The sequence below is a fragment of the Hyposmocoma kahamanoa genome, unplaced genomic scaffold, assembly GCF_003589595.1.
Source record: "Hyposmocoma kahamanoa isolate Upper Pololo Valley unplaced genomic scaffold, ASM358959v1 289, whole genome shotgun sequence".
Taxonomy (NCBI): domain Eukaryota; kingdom Metazoa; phylum Arthropoda; class Insecta; order Lepidoptera; family Cosmopterigidae; genus Hyposmocoma; species Hyposmocoma kahamanoa.
Genome location: NW_020653777.1, coordinates 1,323,398 through 1,338,612, shown reverse-complemented (window position 1 = coordinate 1,338,612; position 15,215 = coordinate 1,323,398). Strand labels below are relative to the sequence as shown.

Genomic DNA, 15,215 nt, shown 5'->3' with positions numbered 1-15,215 from the left:
AGGTGACTATTCGATAAAAAACATATGACTTCGCGCCATGTGAAATAGATGCATTATTAATTATGCGCCACTGCACACTGCATACGTTGAAGTTCATTCGATTTGCTTGACAGTCCGTTGGTCAATATATGTTAAGTATTAAACAAACAACTGTCACTGTCAAAGTGACATTTCATAGATCATAAACTTTTTTCCTATTCGTTTATTAACAGGTTATTTCCGAATAAATGAAAAGGGAAACACTCCCGAAACATTGCCAATAGGATAAAAGTCTTTCCACTTCAATCAGGTTTTTGAGCGTATCTTATTAAATAACAACGATGTTAATTTTGTTTGCACATGCACACAATTTGAAAACAATATAAAACATCTTGCTTCATTTTTTAGACCTTTTCACGTTTCAACTATTCTTAATTTTTTTTTTGTAATGGCATCACCTTTGTTTACATTTTTGGACTTCGATTCCATGTCAGTGTTGTACGTTGCATCGACATATCAGCGAATAAAGGCTATTCCAATTTATGTATTACATAGAGTTGTTTTCTTATTTTTCAGGCAAAGGATGGCAAGTGCTCGGTGACGTATCACTTCCACTCATCAAAGTGCTATGACTTGTGGTTGCGGCAGCAGCGTTCGCCGTTCAGCATGGTGTTAGGTGAGTTGAAGAATAATCCACTTAATCGTAGCAAGATTTAATTCTGGAACATACTTTCCTGAACATCCAAAGTTTTATTCCCCAAGCGGAACTTCTCTCTGAACTCTGCTGTGTCGAACTGCAGATTTTGGAGGATAATTTCGAATAATTTGTCAAATATGTTCTTCAAACTTTAGGTTTTCTTCAAACAATGTTGCCAACGATCAAATAAACCATCAAACAAGTTTGACAAAATTGCCTGCAGTGCACACTCGGTCATTTTTTTTCTGCAGTCGTCCGTACCGTATTATCATTAATACAATGAGTCATATCTCTTTGTAGTTTGTGCAATGAGTAAGAATAAATAGATAAAGCGTTTCTGGCATTAACTCTAGCACTATTTATTAAGAAAAAAAGAAATATACGTTGGTATAGTAGTTATGCGCGATTGCGAATTATTTCGGTATTCGACTCGTTACTACTTACTAATCCTGTCATTCAAATGACTAATTTAGTAACTTACTAATTTTCGTATTCGAATGATCATTTATTACTAATCCATAGATTCCATTGAGCACAACGATACTCGTGATCACCTAGCCCCCGGTTACGGTATTTACCATAATATCAGAACATTATGGTAAATACTGGAAATGCAACGGGGACAGGAATATTTTGATATGGACATTGTGAATGTTCCTGGTGGAGTTCCGACATAATAATAAATCGACTCGTACACTCGGCCGAATGGCATCGGAAATCATTCGACCCGATTCGAATGATTGTGCTTGGATTCGACTTAGGCGAATTATTTGCCACCATTCATTTATTCATATTATACAACTTACACTAATAGTATCAAAAACTAAACATGTAAGCTATAGTCAATATAGGGTTGAGTCAATCACCGCCCAAAAGCAAGCTGCAAAATTGAATACAGAGCTTCGGGCGGTGACCGTCTCCAAGTATAACCAGCCGATGTCAGAAATTTCGATAGAGTGTTACTGAACATTAGTATTGTGACGGTGTGACCTCCTTACACCGTCATCTCACCTTTTTATATCGTATCATTTTTTCTTTTGCTTGTATTTAAATTTGAATTGTTCCACGTTCAGTTTGATTCGTAACACGGTGACTCTCTGCGCGATCGCGGTAGCGAAAACATCTACTTTCTTATTTTTGAACCGTTTACATTTTAAGAATTAATATTGTTAAAACGGAATAAATACCTATAAACTGGACTTTCAACGTTTGAATTGCTAAACTTACTAAGTAAGATGTATGGAGGCTGCGGAGGTTGTGGAGGCTGTTACTACCCTTGGACCAGGCTATTTTACAGTCTACAGAACGCCACCAGCACCATAACAGTATGATTAATACCATTTGAAGATTCTATCAAGGCTAGAGCCTCGGAGAATGGACTCCGCCTTGGAGCGGTTACACACGGTGACTTTTAGCAGCGATGCAAACGCGATACAAACGCGATGCAGTCGCTAATCGTATACTTTACACACGCGCGATTTTAAGCAGCGATGCAAGCGCGCGATTGCATCGATATAAACGCGCGATTGCATCGCTACACTTGGAATTTATAGGCGATTGCATCGATGCAGTTGCGAGTTTGCATCAATGCAATCGCATATAAATAGCAAGTGTAACGATGCAATACGTTTTTGTATAAACAAACACCGTTATAGAAATTCGTTTCATGGTCGCACTCGCGCCGCCGAAATGCCGTCGTCGCCGACACTTTTTCGTCGGCGCGCCGCCGTCGTTGGTCTATTATCGGCGCTCATATCTAATGCAAATGGTGCAATTATAAATGATGTTGGAAAGTAATGGCCCGTCTACATCGCTTACGCCGCGAGGCGTCTTTGGAGACCATAGATAAAGCCGGCACTGGTATTCGATACCAAGACGTGTCGATGTTTTCCGTATCGACACGCCCACAGTTTCATTCATGTTGTTTTTAAGCTTAATTGAAGCAAGAATGCATGATAACCGCGCAGTTCTACATCACTCACCGCTAATTTAGCAATATAAAAATCTGACCATTGTAAGTAAAACTATACAAACCGTAGAAAGCCTAGTAATTAAACCTTGCAAATTTTGCCCAATGGCTTTATGCAAAGTTTATTCTACCCAGGCATTGCAGAGTCTAAGCGACCAAGGGCGCGTTCCCATTGTGTCATAATGTTATATTTATCGTTGGATAACTGTCGAGTCTAGCCTGTTCCCATACCATGACTATCTGCCGTGACTGTATCGTGAACGTTTATTTTATCGTTGAACGATTGTCGTGTCTAGCTGTTCCCACCAGATCGTGACGACAATTTATCGGTTCACAGCAGCCGCCTTGTCGTTTGCACGACAGAATCGTTTGAAGCTGCAATTAATTGTCTTCACATTTTTGTTGTGACGATTTATTTATCGTCTGACGACTGTCGTTCTAGCTCTTCCCATTGTCACGACAGTCTGTCGTCGTAACGTCAAAAAGTCGTGAACAATAGTTAATCGTGTTGTTCTATGTGTGAACAACTTCATTTCAATATACAAGCCACGACACTTTAAACTGCACGAATATCTGTCGTAACGATATAATGGGAACGCGCCTTTAAATACTTTACCGGTAACTTTTGTAGTTGTTTTGTTGTTGTTTACATTGCAGACTTTATCCAATCATCTTTGATAGGTAATCTTAAGCCTCTACTTTAAAACCGATAATTTATCAACGATTGTAATTAATGACTTTTTATTCTGATAATTATATCTAAATATATTACAGACGCCACCCAACGTTTTATTTAAACAAAACTTGTAAATATTATCTTATTATTGCACTAGTTTTAACCGACTTCAAAAAAAGGAGGTTCTGAATTCGACTGTATTTTTTTTAGTGTTACGCGATAACTCGATAATTCGTGAACCGATTTTGATGATTCGTTTTTTGTTGGAAAGAGGGTACCTCATTATTGTTATCCCATTTAAATTTGACAGGGTATCCCATTTAAATTTGAAGAAAAATGTTCCAGCTCTAAGGGTGGCAAACTAGGGGATGATTACGGTTTCGCGCACTTTCCGGGAACCGATTTGCAATAAAACTTGGCAAATACATGTAATTCTACGAACTTTTAGTTTATTGGTTTTTATTTACCTAAGATCAGACTTAGAGGGTGAGGTCCTGGTGAGCTGTAATACAGGCTTAGTTGCCTAGTACGGTCTCCAGTCTCTCACAAAAGGTACAACATTTAATATTGTTAGTCTACTGTAATAAAGATCTATTTTCCTTGCATGAGAAAATAAACTATTATTTTATTTATCGAGTTCTAAAGTTTTCGGGATTGTTACACATTGGAAATGGAATTAGTGGCCGAACGTTTACTATGCTGGTCTTTCACGCAGAGGTCCCGTGTTCGATTCCCGGACCGGGAGAAATATTTGTATGGCCTACATTTATTTGTCTTGTAAGTTTGGGTATAATTTGTGGTTGTCTATATACGTGTCCATGGCACTTGCGACACAGGGTTTCTTTAGTGCGGGGCTATAAATGTGTGCGTGTTCGTTAAAAAAAAATTAGTTTCGGTCAAGATTTTCTGGGTAGTGGGAGTGAATTCCGTTGCTGTAGTGCTCATTGTCTGGCAACATTTATTTATTAATTAATTCTACATTAATCAATAAATTAATTGACGGGCTTCCGTGGTCGAGTGACTTGCACACCAGTTTTCATGTGGTCATCTCTGAGGTCCCGGGTACGATTCCCGGCTGGGTCAGCGTGGAAAACTAATTTTTCTATCTTGTCTCGGGTCTGGGTGTTAGTGGTACCGTCGTTGCTTCCGATTTCCATAACACAAGTGCTTTAGCTAGTTACTTTGCGATCAGAGCAACGTACGTAATGTATATTTATTCACTTAATTAATTCAATAGAAATTTCAATGATTTTTGCGGTAGACATTGAGGATGTCAGGTTATTTCGTAAACGTGAGAATATCGAAGGGTCCGAGAATCAGCTTCTATAACAAGATTCCGGTTGATTCATTCACAAGGTTTAAAACTATAGTGAAACGAAAAATTTATTATTTAAGGCATTGACCTATTTAAGGTATTTTACAGCTTCTACTTATTTGACAACAATCAATCCAATTTGATGACAAAAATCCATGGTAGTGACTCATTTAGCTCTTTCAGGTAGTCTCGATCTGTGATGTTTGAAATAAATATTGTTAATGATAAATATCTAAAAATAACTCTTTCTCCTCAGCTTTATTATTCCCATCTGATGGTGGGGTCGTGGTGGGGTCTGCTTTTCGTGTGCCTAACCTCCATTTTGCTCTGTTGGATGTGTCGTGGCAGCTCCTTAAATGTTTGGCGATATGATCGGTCCATATAACATATATTATAGAAAATAAATGATTTCTATTGTATTCTATATAATCTTCGATCTTCCTCGTTTTCTGCACCCAGAGTTCTTCAGATCTGTCACGGCATTTCCAATGTAGTAGGGAGATCTGCTTCTTACGTGTCCATATCTCCACATGAATGACAAACGTGTACGAATGTATATTTACGAAGAGTTTGTTGCTCATTGTTCTCTGGGGAATCTGCCTTACGAATGAGCAGTAAGACGATTTGAAGTGTAATTTGCTTACCTATGAATTAAACATTATTTGGGTTTTGAGTTTGAGCTGCCGTTAGCGCATGAAGACGTCTAGCTAGACTGATATGCGATCTCTACATTATGCAACATTAACAATAGATCACAAAGTTCAAAAGATTTTGTTTCAAGATAAATAGTAAATAGGTGACGCGTTTGAATCTAATTAAGATAGTAATGTTGAAAGATACTGTCAAAGGTTATCATAAATCTCATCATAAATAATCCAATCCGTACGCCCACGTCGATGACGTTTGATGACGTTTTAATAGAAGACTAAGGGTCATATTCTAGAACTCTACTCAATGCTCAAGTCAGGACTTGAGTATTGCACTGAAAATCATACTCAAGTCCCTGCTGTTAGGGTCGTATTTCCAGTGCTTGTGTTTCCAGTGCAATCCTGACTTGAGCATTGAATAGAGTTCTAGAATACGACCCTTAGTCTTCTATTAAAACGTTATCAAACATCATCGACGTGGGCGTACGGAATGCTAAACGGAAATGCCAATGAGCTGGACACGTATGTCGTACAGATGACGACCACTGGACCCCGAGAGCTTTGCTCTTGAGACCCCGTTTAGGAAGACGAAATGTGGGCAGACCGCCAGCGAGAGTCGTCGGACGGATTTAAAAAAATAAAAGATTAGACTTAGACTAGATTTTATTTAAAATAATAAAAGATTGCCATGTTACGTTCTTGCGTTGTAAACAATAGAACGTTCGGTAACTTTCATTCGACAACTGTGTTCTGAACAACGTTTGTAACCTTTGCCTGGCGAGAAGTACGAGTAATCGTGCGGGTGTGACGTCTTTTCGGTTCGGTTTCGAATAAGACCGTCTGACGTTCGATTTGGCTATTGTGAATAAAAATTAAAAGAAATTACACCCAACAGAGTTATCGTAAGGTTCTGAATCGACCTGCTGGAACGGAATCGCAGCAAACCGTGGACAGTGGAAATCATACCAAAGACATATACCCAAAATCCAACAGTGTAATTAATCTTTCCCCTATTTATTTGTTTATTTATTTTAGTAAGTAGTATTCACAGTAAAGCAGGATTTCTATCACGTCTATCTGACGTGTTGTGTCGTGCTCTGATGAGACGGCTAACTATCACATCTTTATGTCGTGTTCTAAGGCCTCCTAACGTTATTTGAATCAACAACGTCGTGGCTCTCGGAGAGTTCATTTAAATATAAATTTTCAATGTATTCCCGTGCTAGCAACTCTTCTAAAAATAAGAAAGAAAGAGAAGAAGATATTGGGTTTATCCAGTGGATAGAAAAAAAGAGAGGTGAGAGGCGAGTTTCTTTATATCGTTGAAGAACTTGAAAGCGATGCTCAAAGCATCAATATTTTAGATTGTCCAAGGTTCTGACGCGTCACACACAACACGAGCACTGGCGCGTGCAGACTTGTCTGATCTGTCGTTACGTGGCCACTCCGTCACCCACCACCTCACCCATCCTGACGCAGATCGGGATCGCTTTTGACGCGACACAACACAAGCCATCACAACACATTGCGACACACTAATATAAATCTCACCAAATAGAATGTATGAAACCGATACTGAGGGTCTATTTCCGTGCTCCGTCAGACATCCGTCCGAAACAATTACTGTTCAGGACCGACGCTCTTCGATCCTCTGCTTTAATCTTCCTTGGATAATAAAAACTTCTTATTTTTAAAGTGGACTGTATATATTCATGTAAACTTACAAAACAAGTGTTTCTTAGAAGAGTGATGAAAAGTGAATGAATAAAGTAACAATAATCGCTTATATTTATACCGGCACGATGTCTCCCACATCGTGCCGGTCCTATCAATGGGTCGCTACGCCGCTCGGCCAATCAGAGCTCTCGAATTAATCATTCTGTTCTGGACTCTGGCTCTGACCGGCCAGGCGCGTACGGCCGTCCGTAACATTTACTGTTAAATAAGTAATACTCGACCAAATTAAAAGACGGATGATGCGAATGGAGCTTCATACTTGACATTGTTTTTCCATTTGGTCGAGTGTTACTTATTTAACATTAATTGTTTTGAACGGATGTCGGATGTAGACCCCCTGTTCTGACACATCACGACACTACACGTCAGACAAACATAAACCCGTGTTAAAGCTTTGATTTGGAACATCAGGGAACTACTGCCACCTTACCTATTTCTGCCGCCAAGCAGTAATGTCAGCATTACTGTGTTCCGGTTTTGAAGAGTAAGGGTGCTGCTGAAATTACAGGCACATGGGACTTGTCAACTTACGTCTCAGGGTGACGGGCACTGTGGCAGTGCCCCTAAGATCTTTGCGAATTAAAGCTCTGAGTGGCACTGCAACTGTTATGGACAGACGTGTAGCTTACCATCAGGCGCACGACTTGTTCGTCCCGTCACTTGATATTATAAAAAAAATCATATTCTTAGGAAATGAAACTATTTTTCCCGATTTAAATCGCGTATATTTGTTTTTTCAAACAACCAACGTCAATCTGTCTGCCAACCGTGACCATAGGTCCTGTATAAAGGGCCCGAAACTTTGTTTTATTTGAAAAAACAAATATACGCGATTTAAACCAGAAAAAATAGTTTCATTTCCTATGAGTAACAATCGCGAAAACCTAAGAACTCGATATAATATTCTCTTTTTGTCTTTAATTTAATGAAACCCAAAATGTTTAAATTTACGTACCATTAAGGTATGTAAATTTCAACTTTTCGTTGTTCTGACCACAAAATTTAATTTTTTTTATGTTAGAATCAATTAGAAAATGATATTGATAACCTAGAAACAAAAATTGTGTTACATGGTGTAATTAGTCCTACAGACTATCTTTCATCACCACGGCTGGAGTTGTCTGGACGAAAGCTCTTATATAGAGATAAGTTCATCTTTGTGTAGATCCTTTGTAACTTTGTTCTATTTTTGTTTGTATTTGTTTGTCTTTGTGCTGTAAATAATTTGTGTAAAATCGGTTAAAAACAGTGATAGTCGGACGCAATCCGCTCTGTGACGAGAAACATGTATATGCGAAAGATCATTGACGTAATGTTCAGTTAGCATAATGCTTGTATTATAAATATATACGTGTATGTATTATATATACCATAACCATAGCATAATAAGACAAGTATGGCATCTCCATACAAAAGTAACGAGAACCGACGCTCTCCGCCCCTCCCTAGCTTTAGATACCGCACCACCGCCCCGCACATTGACTGAACGGTAGCAAGGCTGACGGCGAGCCATTTTCGTGCTAAGACGGCTTGGATGTTTGTATATACTTTTCATTTATTCATTACGAAACTTGTACGTTAATATATAACATTGTACGGTTAAAAAACTTATGTCTGAGACTCATTCAGTTATGGTTTTTTTCATTAATATAGTGCAGAGTAATATATAATACAGACTATATCGATATAAATACCTAATGAACTTGTGTAATTATTAGGATTCTATTAATAGAATTATAGATAACTGATTCGCGTTAGAATTTTCGCTTAGTCGCCGCTCATACCACGTAATAGACACGGAGACAGTGATGGGTAACCCTGCCACTTCACGCACACGTTTGTGCGTGTGCAGATAGCGCTTTGCTGTATGCATTAGTAGTAAGTAAATAACTTTCGACCGCTGCATGCAGTGTCCGGGGTGTGCTACAACATAGCATAATAAGACAAGTATGGCCTCTCCATACAAAAGTAGTAGCGCGATTTGTATGTGTGCACGCCCGCCGCGTGTCATGTACGGACGCACGCATTCGCATAATTTCGCGATGCATTAGCGTAGCATAGGACGGTACTAGAGATGGGAAAAACTGCTTATTTTTTTAACGTTTAAACGTTATGCTTTCACTTATACGCTCTTTAGTTTGAAGCTAACAAAATCGTTTAAGTGCATAGTAAAAAAAGTTTGCAACGTTTTGTTGACAGCGAAACGCAAGAGTAGACCACTAAAGGTTTTAAGATAGAAGTTTTTTTTGCAAAAAACGAGTTATATTTTTATTTATGACATAACATTATTATATTAACATTTGTTCATTGGCGTTTAAAAGCGTTCAAAAACATAAGTTGTGTAACTTTTGTAGTTGTTAACCGCTGAAATGGAAAAAACGGCTTATTATTTTAACGTTAAAACGTACGTTTGAAAAGCGTGCTTGTAAAAGCGCTTTTCACTTAAACTCTTTTTAGTTTGACGCTTAAAAAGTCGTTTAGAAAAACGTATAAGCGCATAGACTTTGTTTAAAAAAGCTTGCAACGTTATGCTGAATTAATTTGTTTAGGAAACATAGACGGCGCTACTTGAAACTTAGGCACGTTGTAAAAAATTTTATTGTTGAGTGCCTATAGAAATGACCAATTACCAACGCTTACGCTTAAAATGAAAAGCGTGCTTATGCGCTTATTTAAAAAGCAGACTTTTTAAAGTGCTTTTCGTTTAAACGCCCAACTTTAGTCGGTACCACGCGCATTTCATTTAGCCATGATCGACTCGAGTTACTCCCACAACGAATCAACTCTAGCTACTCAACTACGCGTTCTCATTCGGTCCGTTCGGCGCCCTTCGGAACACGCTCGAGTCGTGGTTGTGCCAAACTCAACGGCCGATTGTGCCCAAGTCGGTGAATCGCCCGTTCGAGTTCATATGAATATACACGCCGCATCGCTCTCGCTACTCGCGACTCGCGATTGATTTGTCAGAAACCAAGTCGAGTAAATTTGCGTGGCAATAGATGGCGTTGTGTGTTACCACAGAATAATAAATACAGTAGAAATTGTCAGTTAGCGTCTGACGCGTGCCAACTATAGGCCTCGAAAGACCTATCTGAGCCCAGTCCGCTATTTTCGCTTTGTATTGTATGGTTGTGTCATTATTTTGTGCATATTCTCTAAAATCCTAGAAATTGCCTTACTGTGCTGTTTGGAGTGCATAAATTGTGTGTGGGTGAGTGGTGGTATTTCATATCATCGGAAAGGCTTATTTTAATAAATTTTCAGTTTTCTGTTTCTCGAAATAGTTTTTTTGTTACAAGAAACGTAAGTAAAACCCCTGCAATATGCTCGCTTCTTATTTGGAGAAGTAAATTAATAACTCCAATTTGTCGTCATTCGGTAACTAATCGCTAGATGGCAGTACATTGATTGAAATATCAATATAATATCAAAACGTCGTAACTTGTAATAACAGGTATTGATGATATTGAACTTCCAACGGTATGCCAACAGGGTAAAGTTTAAATTATAATAACAATCCTGAATTCGTTATTTCTTTTTAAATTTGAAACTACGACCAATCAACATCAAGATTTTGTAGTGTTTTCAGTTAAAAATGTGTGAATTTGGCAACATCGGTTTTCATAGTAATCGAGGCTTAAGGTACTTTCATTGTTTTTTTTCCGTGTGTGTTACAAACTTATTTATAAATTAATGCTTCCTAATATGGGTAGATTTTTTTGATGGCGCTATTTGTAAACAAAGTAAAAGAATAATCTGCACTATCCATAAAAATCTGTGCAATAATAGCCATCTAGTAGATTTGTTTGTTGGCACTAGAAGTTAGACCAGCTTTGATGTAAACAAATTAGTTACAAAAATAGCTATTTGGTACCCGCCGCGACATCTGGCGTACCAATAGGTACTAAATACCCGACTACCCCGTCTTGTATCAGCAGTTCTCTTGTGTTACTTCGATCTGATGTCACTCGAACCTGCGTCTATATATGCCAAACTAGACCACCGCTCTTACCAACTCAATCTGTAGATGAGTTGGTAGAGCGGTGACACCTACAGACTTATAGGCGTCGCTTATCGTTCGCTGAAGGTCTTAGTAGCAGTATAGGTCCTTGTGAAAGAGTTCGTCCAGGGAAGTACTGCCACCTTACCTAATTCTGCCGCCAAGCAGTAATGTCACCATTACTGTGTTCCGGTTTGTAAGGGTGTTGGTGAAATTACAGGCACATGGGACTTGTCAACTTATGTCTCAAGATGACAGGCGCATTGGCAGAGCCTCTCAGATCTTTGCGATTTAAAGCTCTTGAGTGGCACTGCAACTGTTATGGATATGCGTGTAGTTTACCACCAAGCACACGACTTGTTCGTCCCGTCACTTGATATTATAAAAATAAAACAATCTTTGGGATGAAAGTCGGGTCAATGACCGCTATTGAAATGCTAAATGACACAAACTATAGACAGACTTTGTTAGTTAAATCCTAATTGATTGCAGGTACCATGTTTCTCTGTCGACCCCTGATGTCTCGTGCTCCCTACGCCATCATCCTGACTTGCAACTTTGTAAGATACTCCTTCCATTATACCTTACCCTGTACACCTTTGTACGAGATACCTTTCCCTTACCTAATTCAAATAATTGTGACAGAAGGTACAGATCAGACAAAGTTAAGGCGCTTTTAAATTAGACACTTGTAGAAGCGCATTTGCAGCGCTACATTCGTGACCCGCGCGCGCCACTTTTGCAGTCTCAATAAGCCTGCGTGCCTAAACGTGAAATGGACTATAAAAAGTTTTTATTTTATTTTTGTATTTTTAATTTTTTTTTTTAATGGAGGATGAAAATACATTTGCGTGTTAGAGACACTGGCTCTACAACGCTACAGTACCAAAATCATTAGGAACATCGTGTGTCTTTAGCACGCGTGACGGCAGAGATGCAGGCGGGGGGCAGCTTGTGCGACTGATCAAAACGCCCTGGTTTGCATTATGCTGTTCTCGACGTGACTATGATGATAGGGCGCCACAAATAAAAATATTATAAAGTTAACATAAAAAAAATATTATTTAGGAAAACTTATAAAACTAGTACAGTTTAAAATCTAAAAATTAAAATAAGAATTAATTCTCATTTTAAAATTTCTTTCTTCTTCAAAAAACCTGTAGGCTGCAAATAACTATTTTGTATCAGATGGGCTTTAAGACACTCAATACTTTATCATATTCCCAAAAGTTTACAATGTTACAACGCTTAAATTTGAGCTTTGAAAAAACAGAGACTGCCCATTTAACAAATAAATTCTTCAAAAACCTTATAAGAAATAAAATACAAATTATACAAAAAGACAATTTTTAAATCTCAAATAAAAACTATTGTAATACTATATTATTATTATTATATTATTATTAACAAAAAAAGAAAATAAAATTAATAATAATAACAAAATATTGCGATAGCATCTATGCTTAGTATTTATACTTGTATGTCCACTAAATAAACTGTGTACATTAATTATTTTAATAAGAACATATTTGTTTATCGTTTAAATATTCGCTTACATTGTAGTAACTTTTACTTACTAAATTTTTTTTCAAATATGTATAACTGTTGTCGCTGGGTATTTCTTTTATGGAGTTTGGTAACTTATTATAAATTTTTATAGGCATTATAAACGCATGTTTTTTAAATAAATTATACTGCGTTTGAATTGAGATGCTTGGGGATTCTGTTAAAGATTTTAATTGCCATTACAAATGGTCCTGCGTTGTACAATGGTACAGTTACAACATTTAATTTAATGAATTGTGAATTAATGAAAACATAGAATTACACCACAGTTCAACCAAGAGTATAAGTACAATAAACAGTCGTTACTATTTTTATATCGGTAGTTTTCGTTAGTTGAAGTTTATAAAAAATTTCGACAAATATCGAGGTTACAATAATTTAAAAATAGCACATTTTTTTCTACAATATCATGACTATGCTCTGTGTGGTTATAGAAACCACGTGCACTTAAATGTGAGAGCCATAGGGGTCACTGTCAAAGTCACATTATCTAGGTCACGCGTAGTCACACTGCATATACGGGGTCGCAAGATCACAAACCAGTTGGGAGTCACGCGAGCTCGTGTTATATTAAGGAGGTCACATTCGCGCAAACCACGCCTTTTGATAAAGTTTTAATTTCTTAGGTTTTTGCGATTGTTACAAATTATATATCAGACTGTTTCTAACCGACTTTAAAAGAAGGTGGAGGTTCTCAATTCTACTACGTATGGATATGGTCCACATTTAGTTTACATAATATCAAATGTACTGGTTTGACCGGTTTGTAATAAGCTGATAAAATATTAACTACTTCATTACATCAAATAAAGTCGACAATTTCTTCTCCAAAATGCCACGCGATAAAGTGGTAAAACTGACAAAAGTGTTCCCAAAAATCAGGGATAGATGGCACGTTTCACAAAATAATAATTTGTGTCCGAGTTACCAGTGCAATAGTCTGTGGTATGTTATTGATTAACTCAGTTTTTAACAGTTCTTTCTAACAAATTATGGCTTAACTTCATGCCTTTTGACTATACCAATATACAAAACCAGAAACCCACGGCACCATTCAGCTTGTCTCTGTTTAAGGCTTCTGTAGTTTATTTTGATATAATAATACACCGAATATATTTTATTCAATCACGTAACACATAACCTCCAAAACTTCAAACGGGAATATCTTTAATTGCTGACTTCTCAGAATAATAAACCTTAAACAAAATTTGTTCAGGAATTTCAATTCTATATTTTCACATATTTTTCATAAACAGACGCATACAAATGATGTCAATAAAAATGTATATGTGAGTTTGCTTGTTGTCCTTTGAAGAAAATATTCCACCTCTAGGGGTGGCAAGTTAGGGGATTGACAAAGTTATGATTAATATGAATCGGTAAAACAAACTACGTATGTTCTATTCAATAAAATAGTAAGAACTTATTTCGACCTGCTCTTGTTGAATGATAACACCCAGTGTCGTCTTTTCTTCTAGATTCTTTTTACCTAAGTTTGTATCAAAGTCAAATAATAATTTATTCCATAGGTAAAATTTTTACACTTGAAAACGTCGTTTTTAAGCTACTACTAGCTGCTCGTTCACTACGCTGACCTCCCTGAGAAGAACGAGCAAAAAACTCTAGGGATTGCTCTTTTTAAATAAACTTAAAAGCTATGGAATACACTTTGAATCATAATTGTGGTGAATCTAGTTCTTGTTGTCTTTCCATACTTTTTTATCTAAAACATACTCTTCAATTTTGTAATATGTCTTTTCAATTAAAATACTTTTAATGTAAGTTTTAAACTTAGGAAATGATAATCTTAATATGTTCTCCGGAATTTTACTGTAAAAAGTATACAGGTCCACATAAAATAATCGTTAACTTTAGTTAAACAAAATCGTGGTGCAATGGGTTTGGACTTAATTCTAAGGATAATATTATGGATATCTTCTTTCTTAATGAAATTATGTATATTTTTACCGTCATACAAAATATTTGAGCATTTTACTCCTTGAACCCTGACAGAAACCCGAGAACCTAAACCTAACCTAACTTAAACGGTACACAGAACGAACCGCTCGTTTTTGCAACACAAATATGGTTTGTATATCTGCCGCATTACCCCACATGAGAATCCCGTAGGACATTATACTATGGAAATAACTAAAGCAAACTAGTCTAACAGTAACATCGGTAAGCTCACGTATTCTACGGACTGCGTATGCAGCAGAGCTTAATCTGCTGGCTAAGGAAGATACATGTGGAAACCATTAACGTCCGTCCGAAAAAATAACTGTCAAATAAGTAATATTCGACCAAATTAAAAGACAACGTCAAGTACGAAGCTGAAGAAGAATTAAAAGACGCATGATGCGAGTGACGCATCATGCGTCTTTTACTTTGGTCAAGTATTACTTATTTGACAGTTATTTATTCGGACGGAGAATGAGAGTAGACCCCCAGAAGTGGTTGCAGAAATAGCTATGCATTCTTCAAATGATCTTCGAATGGCAGTTCAAACCATGGGTCTGCTTCTTTGCCAAGTTTGCAAGGGAGCATTTTAAAGTTTTGAACTCACCGAATTGAGCATAACACGTGACTTTAGCATTTCTCAGTTTTATTCGGCAAAGCTTGTTACTCA

At 37.3% G+C, this 15,215-nt stretch overlaps 1 protein-coding gene across 2 annotated transcripts in view; it reads left to right on the top strand.

Annotated features, from left to right (window-relative positions):
* The first annotated feature begins 549 nt into the window (after positions 1 to 549).
* Positions 550 to 15,215, top strand: part of LOC113229193 (pantothenate kinase 3) — a 74,071-nt gene continuing 59,405 nt past the window's right edge. Inside the window, exon 1 of one of the 2 annotated variants that reach the window (XM_026462711.1) lies at positions 550 to 655. Coding sequence is in view for 1 of the 2 variants with exons in the window: in XM_026462710.1 (XP_026318495.1) it covers positions 11,539 to 11,580 (42 nt within the window). In the remaining variant the exon portion in view is untranslated. Of the gene's footprint in view, positions 656 to 11,536; positions 11,581 to 15,215 lie in introns of those variants that run through there. The other variant, XM_026462710.1, reaches the window with a different exon arrangement.